General features: G+C 46.4%; 1 protein-coding gene and 1 long non-coding RNA gene across 2 annotated transcripts; both read right to left on the reverse strand.

Annotated features, from left to right (window-relative positions):
- Nucleotides 1–1370: 1370 nt before the first annotated feature.
- Nucleotides 1371–3738, reverse strand: LOC139825620 (uncharacterized). Its single transcript, XR_011735810.1, has 3 exons — nucleotides 3548–3738; nucleotides 2907–2975; nucleotides 1371–1673 (listed from the first exon to the last, which is right to left on the reverse strand). It is a non-coding gene; the product is annotated as an uncharacterized lncRNA (long non-coding RNA).
- Nucleotides 3739–5907: 2169 nt separating this feature from the next.
- LOC136112571 (uncharacterized protein C12orf50 homolog) lies at nucleotides 5908–10022 on the reverse strand. Its single transcript, XM_071799047.1, has 6 exons — nucleotides 9851–10022; nucleotides 8542–8712; nucleotides 7462–7539; nucleotides 7113–7226; nucleotides 6011–6214; nucleotides 5908–5927 (listed from the first exon to the last, which is right to left on the reverse strand). Exons 1-6 carry the CDS (start codon nucleotides 10020–10022, stop codon nucleotides 5908–5910), a joined length of 759 nt encoding a protein of 252 aa, XP_071655148.1.
- Nucleotides 10023–11909: the final 1887 nt, after the last annotated feature.

The following is an 11909-nucleotide window of genomic DNA, read 5'->3' on the forward strand; positions in this document are numbered from 1 at the left end:
CCAATCCCCCCTGACTAGAACTGCCCTTCAGGTCGTTCTAGAGAGTGCTGAGCTCACCTCTAAGCCTCCTCTGCTCCAGACTGAACAAGCCCAGCTCCCTCAGCCTCTCCCCATAGGGCTTGTGTTCAAGGCCCTTCCCCAGTCTTGTTGCTCTTCTCTGGACCCACTCCAGCACTTCAATCTCTTTCCTGAGCTGAGGGGCCCAGAACTGAACACAACACTCCAGGTGTGGCCTCCCCACTGCAGAGCACAGGGGAAGGATCACTGCCCTTGTCCTGCTGACCACGCTGGTTTGGGTACAGGACAGGACACCATTGGCCTTCTTGGCCACCTGGGCACACTGTTGGCTCCTGTTGAGCTTCCTGTCCATCAGTCCCCCCAGGTCCCTTTCTGCCTGACTGCTCTCCAGCCGCTCTGTGCCAGCCTGGAGCGCTGCAGGGGTTGTTGTGGCCAAAGGGCAGCACTTGGCCTTGGTGAACTTCATCCCATTGGAATCGAACCCATTTTTCCAGTCTGTCAGATCCCTCTGCAGAGCCCTCCTGCCTTCCAGCAGCTCCACACTCCCTCCCAACTTGGTGTCAGCAGCAAATTTGCTGATGATGGTCTCAATGCCCTCATCTAAATCATCAATAAAGACGTTAAACAGGACTGGACCCAACAGTGACCCTGGGGACAGCACTGGTGACTGGTCAGCTGGATGCAGCCCCGTTCCCCAGCACTCTCTGGGCCCGGCCCTCCAGCCGGTTCTGAACCCAGCAGAGAGTGCGCTTGTCCAAGCCATGGGCTGCCAGCTTTTGCTGGAGTACATTATGGGAGACTGTGTCAAAGGCTTTGCTGCAGTCCAGATAGACCACGTCTACAGCTTTCCCCTCGTCCACCAGGTGGGTGACCCGATCATAAAAGGAGATCAGGTTGGTCAGACAGGACCTGCCCCTCCTAAACCCGTGCTGGCTGGGTCTGATCCCTTGTCCATCCTGAGGGTGCTGTGTGATTGCACTCAGGATGATCTGCTCCACAGCCCTGCCAGGCACCGAGGTCAGGCTGACAGGCCTGGAGTTGCAGCCCTTTTTGTGGATTGGGGTAAAAATCAAATATTTTACGCTTTAAAGTGTGTGTCAAGCATATTCCAGTTAACTCTGAAAGTTCTGTTGCACAGGTCATTTAGTTCATCGCGCGGTTCTGCTGCCCTGCTAAAGTGGCACAAGCTCAAGATCAAACTCCGACTGAGCCCTCGAGCACCCAGCAAACAGCGGAACCATCGAAGGCCCTGGCGTTCGCACGGAAACAATTCCTTTCTAGAATGCATGGGTGTTGCTGGTGACATTAAAAGTCCCCTGAAAGCCCAAAGTCAAACTGATAGTTCCTATTCCTTTTATTAATTGTGCATTAAAAACAGTCTGTAAAAATAATTTAAATTACCAAATTTTCAAAACAGATAAAATGTATTGAAGACCTTTATATACGACCACACAGAGCATACTTTTTAAATTTCCACTTCTATCAGTTCTGAAATGTTACAGTGCCCTTCCTGCATCTCAGTTTTGAATTTGCTGCTTTTTCATCTTTAGATTTTCCAGCTGATTTTCTTGTAAACTAACGCACTCATTTCATCTCTTTCTCATGTCTACGCATCCTTCTCCTTTGTTATTTGCTTCCGAGGCTTCTTGGCTCCTCTGTAAAAACAGATGTACATAACGTTTTGTGCAGAATGTATTAGAGCAAACCTATATACTTTTTCAGAAACATTTTAAAAATTAAACTTTCAGCAGTTCTAGAAGCAACGGGAAAACCAATCATCCTACTGTAATCCACCCGTGCTTGGAAATGTGCTGCTCTAGTTTTTTCCTCTAAAACCTTCCCCAGCAGATCTGGTGCTTGCACAAAGAGCCCAAATGCAGCAGCACAGCTGCTGGAGGGTTTCACAAGGCGGTTTGGGGTTGTTTGTATCTGTGCGGTGCCTCAGCAGAATTTGCATCTCGGGCTGGAGTCAGAAGGCCCCATACAGAACAGGGAACTGCCCGGGTGAACTGGAACTGACCGCTGGGTCACCTGGGCTTTGGAACACAAAGTCACAAAGTTGCACTTTCCTGAGCCACCCGCTCTGGACCGATCTCCCAGAGCAAGCTCGTGCTCTCCAAACACCCACGGGACCATCTGTATGGGGATGGAGCAGAAGGCTTGGCGAGGAGGTTGGTTGAATGTAAATACGCTCCAGTGACTTGCACCTGTCTGTAGAACAGCACACACGTCACACCAATTGTCCTACTGACCCTGTGTGCCCGATGAGCAGAACCTCTGTGTTAGATAACACAGGCCTGGGAGAAACTCTGGGCCCTTATGGCTGTGTCTGGGATTCCCGCTCTGCTGTGAGAAAGAGCGGGAGGCTGCGCCTGCCTGAAGCCGCGAAACACAGGCGAGCTCAGCAGGGCCAGGGATCTCCCAGCAGGGCTGGGCTGACCAGCGCCTGCGTCCCCGCTGCTGTCACCTCTGCTGGGAGCTCAGGGGCGGCTTTGGAGATCCCCCAGTGGAGAGGGAACTAAAATAAAACTTGCTCGATGAACTCAAGAAAGGGCAGCGCTCAACAGCCTTCAAACTGAACCATTGCTCCAAGGGCCATGAGGTACAGACTCCAATGCTTTGCTTTCATATCAGCGATGCTGTAAAACATCAGGCGTCACGGGTGAGTCATCCAGCCAAAATTACATGTCTGCAAACAAACGAGCTGTTCTCTGTTCTTTAATGGCTCAGCATTGCTTAGAACCTGGTGGATTTTGGCAGCAACGGCTTTAAGACCAACTTCACATTTTCTAGGTGGGGAGAGATGTTGCTTTTGCACAAAAAAAAAGAAAAACATAATCATAAAAATCTCTCTCGAGCAGTGACCCGAACGGTTGTTTTAAACTTACAGTGAGCATTTTCACGTGCATTTCTTTTCCTCCAACGTGGTGCGCTGTAAAATCCCGGAGAACATTTGTCTGTCGAATAAACATAGACATTGTTTCTTAATTCCAGCTGCAATTTCAGGAAAGACTCTCCAAGTCTGGTATGTGAATTAAATACTCTATCAGTTGGAGTATCAACGGGAGCACCAGTGAACCCCACATCATCTCTGGAACACATCCAGTGTTAAACACGGACTTGCTCCAGTGCTTTATGGAGCGTGTGGAACCTTGCAGCGTTTCCTCCGCTCACGGATCTGCCAAAGGAGGCGATTCCGCCACGGACCCTGCACTGGAACAAAGTCAATATTCTGGTGTTGAAAATCTTCCCAAAGGCAGCAGTTGCTGTTCAATTAAACAAATCCGTAGTGCAATCTCCTCTTCTATCCCTGCTTGTGCAAGCACTCGATAGAAGGCAATGGGCTGTTTGTGTGCTGGCAGCTGACTGTGCAGCAGAGTAAGCTCCCAACCACTGTTTTCTGTGAAATTTGGCTAAAAATATTAATTCTCTTGTTTTCTATTAATTCCATCTTAGTTACATTAATTCAAATAGTTAATTGCAAAATAATCCTACGCTTTTCAGTTCAAACACAACAGGTAAGCATTACCATAGTTTCCCGTTTGGGTCGAAAATCTTCTGTTTGTGTCAAGCTGATGCTTTGGTTTGGAGCATTTCCCACCATACGGCTCAGGTGCTGCTGAAAGGAAAATTGGCAACAGTGGTAATGGTGGCTGCTATGACAAAATTCAGAATGTTTCCTCGGTGACCTCTGTACCAACGTGTCCACATTTAGCCACAGCAAACATTAAAAGAAAACAAAGAGACAAACACACCCAACCCAAACACACACAAGTATTAATGCCAAGATGCGGCAGTGGTGCTGAGATTCATTGAACTCGACTGCATTCGCGGTAACAGCGCAGATAATCTCTCTTAAGGAGGTTCCCTTATTGAAAATTCGAGATAGGGAGGCATCCCAAGCTGCAGATTCAGCTCAGCTTAAGCGAGATGACCGAAACTGGTAAGATGGAATAACTTTCTTCACTTGTGATTATCGAAATTATTTACCACTAAATTTCTACATGAAGTGACAGATTGGAGAGTTAAAAACAAAGTGAAAGATGTAAAATTATGGACACATCTGGAACAGATTTCCAAAAAGAAAGATACAGGACTTTGAATCCCACCTGTAGGCTCTTGTCAAGTTTCTGACACAGTACATCCCATCAAGGGGACAGCAGAGAGACGGAAAAAAGATGAATTGAAATATCCCATTGGATGAATGGAAAGAGAATGAATTCAGTCCTCTGTCCAACATAATATAAGAATAATAATAATAAAAGTAACAAAAATTGACACAAAATAGATATCAGAAGTTTGGATAAGACCAAACTCCATGATTTTCCAAGAGAATAAAATAATACTAAATATTGAAAACAATGAATCTATCACAATCAAACCCACCTGTGGATCCATTGAACTTTGGTTCTTGGGCGACGTTCACGGTGCGGTAGAAAACATATGTTGACCTGCGAGGTTCCAAAGAGTCAGAATCAGTCTTTCTGCCAGCGCCTCTCACATAAGGAACAGAAGAGGCCGTTTCCTCAGCCTTATTTTTACGCCCTTGCTGGTAACTTGGTTTGACGTTGGGATCCGAAGAGCGAATTCCTAAAAGCGAAAAAGCAAACAGAAATACAGGACTGTTGTGCTGTTACTCAGAATTTGACACATTACAGGGTCCTAGAGGCTGAAAACAAGACTGACCAAAAAAGAAAGGATTTTTTTTGTGGACAGCCCAATTCAAATCTATTCAGTCATTTATTTACAGTAAGGTGTTCAGCAAGGAGAAGCTGATGCCAAAGTACATTACCTCCATTGTCAAAGGAGCGCCAGTTTCTGCTGGGCACTCGCTCCGCTGGAACTCTCCTTCCCGAGCTCTCTCCTTTCTCTGTGCTGTCCAGCGGTGCAGCGGTGTCACCATCCCCTGGAAAGGCAACAGCGAGAACGTGGGCCCTGCTGGTGTGCGAGCACAGGAACGGCACTGCCCTTCTCTTCCTCCGCCTCTGCGAGACAGCGATACCTAAAATGTCCTTTAACCTCCCGTTGTGTGTTCTTCTTTCTCTTTTGTCGGCTCTTTGGATCCTGTCTCGTGTAACTTGAGCACCTGACGTATAACTCTGCTGATCTCTAAGAAAACTGCATAACAGGTTAAAGACGACCATGGCTCCAGAGGAAAGAACCAGCCACACATTACCTGCTCTAGCTTCTTACTTTTCATTCATGGTATTTGTGAATCCTATCTGATCAAATTGATGGTGTTTTCAAGATGCATGTCATCATAGTACCTAAACCCTCAAAGAGCTCAATGGAAGAATTGCTTTGGGAAAACATCTCTATCCTTTTCTCTGAATGTCTCTCTATTCTCAGACCGTCTGGAGTGCAGCTGTGAACACAACCCCCTTATCCAAACTGTCCTCTAAGCGCTGACTCCCTGCCCTTTCTCTGTGCCGCACAGGGGGGTGTGCACCTCTGGAACACCCATGCTTGAGCCCAGGAAGACTGGTGGACTCCGAAGGAGACCTTTGGGCTGAACTAGGAATGATCCTTTTGTCTGCAGCACTTAGACACATGCTGGGTACGGGCAGCACTTGTGAACATCACAAAGTGTTACGAACGACAAGGCCAAAGCTGTGATGGCCCTGGTTGCATAGGTAAGCCCACCTCCAACCGCAAACAGAACTTCAAGAGGCAAGTGCCAGTATAAAGTACCCACAGGGCTCCTCACCTGGCCCCTACCACTCTGCAGGAAGATGTGGCTTTGCCTCTTCCTCCTTTTCCCTGGTCATGAATCTACTGTCTGACTAATCCTAAAGCTTAATAAAGCTTTACATTTCTGACTGTGGACACTGCTGCGCTCTACTTATGAAAATTATGCTGGATCAAATTTAGCCTTGACCATATTTGGGCCTAAATGACTTCACATGGACCTGCAGGGACAAATAAGAAAGCAGCACCATACAGACAGGCACATCTGAGGTGTTTTGAGAACCCTGTTTCAGCAGAAGCCCACCTGCAGACCCCTTGAACTTTGGTTCTCGGGTGCCGCCCACCCTGCGGTAGAAAACAGGCGCTGGTCTGCGAGGTTCTGAAGAATCGCAATCTGTTTTTCTTCCTGCTGCTCTCCCGCGAGGAACAGAAGCAGCAGTTTCATCGTCCTGCCTGCGGCTCCTCGGGTGGTAACTCGGTTTTCCTTTGGGGTCTGAACTGTTCGATCCTAAAAATGAAAAAGCAAACTTTATAATGCTGTGCAGTTACTCCATTTTGACACATTGCAGGAGCCTGGAGGCTGGAAGGTAAGATTGAAACAGCATGTTCTTTATGGAGAGTCCTATCCAAACGTGGATTGTCCATATTTGACACTAGGAACAGAATTTAGCTGGGTCGTGCTAGACCATCTAACAGTTCAGTAAAGGAAAACGAATAAGGAAAAGGAAAGCAAAAAGGAAAGCAAAAGTGGCTGTGTGTTTTTTTCTGGTGTAACCCTAAACCAGTACAATCTCTCCTGGGAACACGCTCTGCTGGTGCCTCCTTTCCCAGCTCTCGCCTTCTCTTTCTGTATTCCTGAATGTTGCAGGAATGGTATTACCATCACCTGGAGAGGCAGCAGACAGAAGGTGTGAGCTGCTGGTGTGCAAGCACAGGGAACGGCACTGCCATTCTCTCCCTCCCGCCTCTGGGAGATAGCGATCAGTTCAGTGCAATGTCCTTTAACCTCTCCTCTTATATTCTTCTTTGTATTCTCTTGGATGTTTGGATCCTGTCTGCTGTAACTGATGCACAACTCTCACGGTCTCTAAGACAATTCTATAATACACAGGTTAAAGAAAAGCTACGGCTCCAAAGTAAAGAACGAGCTACAAATAACCTGCTCATTCTTTAGCTCCCCACTTTCCATGAATGATATTTACGGATCCTATCTGATCCAATTTATGGAATGGTTGTGGATCTCCAGATAGCACACGCAGGTTTTACAGCCCATTTCTACCTTTTGCATCCACAATCAACACAGGCAGTCACCATGCCTGAGACACTATGCACGCAGATATATGTGGGGAAAAAGACATGGTAAACATTAATGGGAAATGTTGTCTGAGAAGATGAATATTACTTGCCTTTCTGTAAGTCTCGCTCCATGGCTTCCAAGAGTAATATTTCCTTCTCCTGAGCTGAAGACACAGTTTCTGCCGATTGGTGTTTGTGAGGGTACTGGATCCTGTAATACTCTCCTAAACACAGCGAAGAAGGAAAATTAAAATAAAATAAAATAAAATAAAATAAAATAAAATAAAATAAAATAAAATAAAATAAAATAAAACAAAACAAAACAAAACAAAACAAAACAAAACAAAATAAAATAAAATAAAATAAAATATAATATAATATTTTTAAAAAGAACAAGTAAAAGGCACAGTATATTGTCTTCATTGCTATTTAGGAAAGACTGACTGATTTCATATTTACCAGTTTTATAGCATATTTCCTTTATGGTTCTTTCCTCTTCCATTTCTGCAGCAGTCTTAGGCACCCAATCAGAAACATCTGTAGGAAATGGTTTTAAAGATTACTGGGTATCTGTACAAAGACCTTCAACAATTCCTAGTAATCATGTACCATCATCAATTTCATTTGGGTCACAGTGGGTTTTTTCTCAATGTCAGCTCTGCTTCTGGACGGAACAAGGATTCCTTAATATCAGGTGTTTCCAGGAGCGATGGAAGGGCAGGTACAACACATAGGAAGAAGCTAATGTGTGTGGATTTGAAACTATTCAAACCCACCCTCAGTGCTCACGTTCAACACAATCCTTCATTGACAAGCCAAAGGAAATCTTCTGACTGAACACGTCACCAGGGACGCTTGTCACAAAACCTCTGCCCACGGTTCCTGTCCTGGAACATCTGCTGGCAGAGATGGTGAAGTGAGGGCTCCTCATCTGTCTCAGTTAAGGCTGCTGAGATCAGCAAAGCCCCGGCTTTGATTTGGTTTGAATCCATGGGGCTCCCTCCTACTGCCCCCGGCTCAGGAAGCACTAACAGGGGGTCGTCCTCACTCTCTGGGAACGTGCAATTCATTCTTCCCCAGGAACCCCTCATCTCTAAGAGAGACACAGTCAACCGTTTGACTACTTTTAAAAAGCACAAAACCAAAACAAATATATGTATAAAACCGCATAGACATTCCATCAATCTAGTGAATTGTGTCCCCAAATTTAGAGAAAGTTTGAAGAGTATTTGATGGCCATCTGAACTGCGGATCACATCCTAGGAGTTGTGGATCACACTTTAAACTTCATTTAATACAAAAGAGGTATGTGGGTGATAACGCTATTGAAATATACAGGTAGGCATTTCGCAGGAGTTGGAATGATGCCTCACGTCTGGTGAGCACCACTTCCAACATTTTGGGATCAGCAGGAAACTGTTTGCAAAACTTGTCAACAACTCTTTTCTAAATAGGTCGTGGTTATTATAACAAATCGGTTGTGAAGTGTAGAAAAGACCCTATTCTACTTCTTTGTAGAAGAAAATATAATCTGTTTACAGTTCTCTTTGTCATCATCCCCTTCATCGTCCTCCTCATCTTCAGCATTGTTGAGGCTGATAATGAGCGGAGCGTGAACTGGCAGGAAAATATTCTGCTGATTTCTGAGCGGCTCTTGCAGATGTGCGGGGTGCAGAGTCCTTTCTTGGCCACCCTCTTGCAATGGCACATCTGCAGAAAAGAACATGATTTTGTTAGAAGGGAACTGGAATATCAAACCCAGGTCAGACATGCAGGGGCACTTTTGAACTCTTTATCGTGTTGAGGGGATCATCAAATAGGCAGATTATGACGTTTGGGAAAACTATTCTGCCAAGCTTGGCAAAAGAGCATCTCGCAACAACAGAAAGGATGAAAAAGCGCGGGTACTAACTCCTCTGAAAGAGCAGATAAAGCACTGCGGTGTATCATACTAAACCTATTTCAGTGACACTCCTGCGGGTCAGATTTGTTGTATCTCACGCAAGAAAATGTAAGATCCAGCAGTTTAACTTGACAGTTCACTGTGCCACTGCCCAGAACAGCACATTATCAGCTCCGGACAGTGCAAGCCAACTCCACCTTCAATGGGTTTAGCAGGATTTCTAAGTATTAAAAAGGACAAATGCAGTTAAAATGTTTACAATGCTATTCTGGGACACATGGACTTTGAATGTCTGCATTTTTTCAGTAAAAAGAGAAAGGTTTGGATCTATTTTCTCGTTCTGATTGTTGGACATGGCTCTTCTAGAGGTTGCCCATGTCCATTGGGCCTCCAGGGCATCTTCTCTGACTCCCAGCACACCCAAGATGTGCCTACGTTGGCTTTAGGAGAGCACCAGCTGCCAGGGGTCGCTGCTGTGGATGTGGGAACTGCAGAGAGAGCAGCACTGCTGGAAGCCAAGAGCTCCTCTTAGAGAGGAATGAGAAAACCAACAAGCAAACAAAGAAACAAACAAACAATTTGTAATGGTGCTTTTTTACTTTCCAAAAATAATTTGATTTTCAGATATTATTTAACCTTGCAAATGATTTCTGCAACATTTCTACTCTGTGGATCCTGGCAACCTAAATCACCGCTTGTGCCATCATCTTTCCTGCAACACGAAGATCCATCACACGACAGCTGAAACAGTCACGTGGCAACACCATTCAAACGCCAATACAATTCCTTCCTTTGCTCTGAACTCACTGCGGCAGCAGATCCTACGCCACTGATTTACCGTGGTACGTTTTGAACCTTCGTAGAGATCACGAAGCACTGCAAGGACATTCTTGTGCATGAACTGACTCCAATGAACAGAGAGTGGAGAAAATATTTTTTACTCACTGTTGTTAGGTGGCAGGAAAAGCCCGTTTATATTCCGAGGGTGGGTGTGATGGAAGGCACAGTTGACTCTGACACAGCCTGATGGTCGCTTTTCCCAAAAACAGGGGATGTGGCTGTACTTCTGCTGCAGGAGAAAAGAGTTGTCATCGATTGTAAGCAGAACAATAAACATGGACTAAATGGAGCAGTACGCGGTCTGCTGCTGGGACCATATCACCAAGGTTTGTGGGACCATGTTCCGATATTTTAGAACTCTTAAAGTTATCTTAGGAGTTCTCATGAGCTCCAGATAACTCTAAAGTTATCCTGAATGAGGTCAGTTGAGCTTTCCTGATGTCAAACTGTTACCAGATCAGGAGCGAAGCCATTTACTTATCCTGCACTGGACTCTCTTGCCATTAATGGACATGGGTTCTTGGGAAATAAGGAGCAGGACATCAAACCCAGAAAGGTGCCCAGCAAAAACCGAAAAACGACAAGTTTGGGAATCGGTGTTGTGAGACTGCTGTCAGTGCACTGCTCACACCATCTCCCAGCTCTCTGTGCATTGGGAGGTTCAGACATTACCAGCTGGGTCTAAAAGCAGCATCTCCAAACCACGCCACGTTTGGGCTGCAGTCAGTACAACTGGGCCATCCCCTGGGACACACTGGGCTCTGGAGCCAAAGCCCAGCTCCCGGGCATTAATGCCAAAACCCCCACTGTCGAAATGGATGCGACAATGGAGAGCCCAGCACCCAGCCCTGGATCTTCAACAGGTGGAATTCAAATCCAGGGCAAACACACGTTGCAGGACTTTCTTCTCAATAACTTGTTTTGCAGTACTTCAGGAAGGAACTAAAAGCAGAAATTATAAACGTGGCCTACGTATTCAAGATCAATATAATCCTGATTCAATACGAAAGATGAGTGATCGTCACCCATGACTTTTATGTGTTCCCTGAGTACCCGAGCGCAGTTCACATGAGAAATTCCCGCGGTTCAGATGATCATTACCTCTTCTCACCACTTCCAAAAACCCGATATTTCATCTACAGATGTGGCCATGACCCAGAGAGACACATCAGCTTCTACGTTTACATAACAGACGGCTGTATCAAGAAATTAAGGATCCAAAGCACTCTAAGATCTACAGCATTTACCTGTGCATTTTGGGAACACTCGAAGTGGCACTTTTTCCCAGTTCGGCTCATTTTGACGGCTCCGAATGCCCGCAGAAGGCACCAGCACGAAGCAGCTGGTGCCTCCTGCAGCCGGCCAACTCAACAGAGGCGGTTGCGGCCAGTATAGAATGTTACGTTTCGAAAGTTCCAACTGCTCCTCCAGCTCCTGATGTCACCATCATGGGCCAGGGGACACGTCCAGCTCGGACATCTTCCTTCATCTCCATTGCTTCAGTGTGAATTACAGAAAATCGGGCTATTTCGGAGTCTCCCATCCCAGTGTTTCTTTAACGAGAAATGGAACAAATCCATTTGCCGGGGCTTAAATAACACCCAGCCCCTTGCTGAAGGAGCTGTGGCCTGAGAAACAAACCTTTGATAATGCAAAGACAAAGCTTATTGACCATTTTTTAAGCAAAACCCTTCTGCCCAACATTTTCCTCACTGTAGCTCTTTGCATGGAGGGGTGTTGGGAAGGTGGTTTAAGATTTAGGTTTTATTTCTCATTACTCCGCTCAGATTTGATTGGTACTGAATTAATTCCCACTAGCGGAGTCTGTTTTGCCTGTGACAGTAATGGGTGAGCGATGTCTCCCTGTCCTCATCTCGACCCGTGGGTGCTTTGTTTCTCTTCTCTCTCCTGCCCAGCTGAGGGGCAGTGACAGAGCAGCTTTGGTGGGCACCTGCTGTCCAGCCAGGGTCAGCCCAGCACCGCTTCCAAGGTTTATCCCGAGGCGCAGAGCCCGGGAACCACCCGGAGCCCCCTGTGCTGACGGGGGCAAAACCGACACAGCGAGTTCCCCACGGCCCGGGGCCCGGGCATCCCTGCCCCAGCCGGGCGTGCGGCACCGGGCAAGCAGAAAACAGCCCGAGGAACGGCTGCCGGGCCAACGGCA

The sequence above is a fragment of the Patagioenas fasciata genome, chromosome 25, assembly GCF_037038585.1.
Source record: "Patagioenas fasciata isolate bPatFas1 chromosome 25, bPatFas1.hap1, whole genome shotgun sequence".
Classification (NCBI taxonomy): domain Eukaryota; kingdom Metazoa; phylum Chordata; class Aves; order Columbiformes; family Columbidae; genus Patagioenas; species Patagioenas fasciata.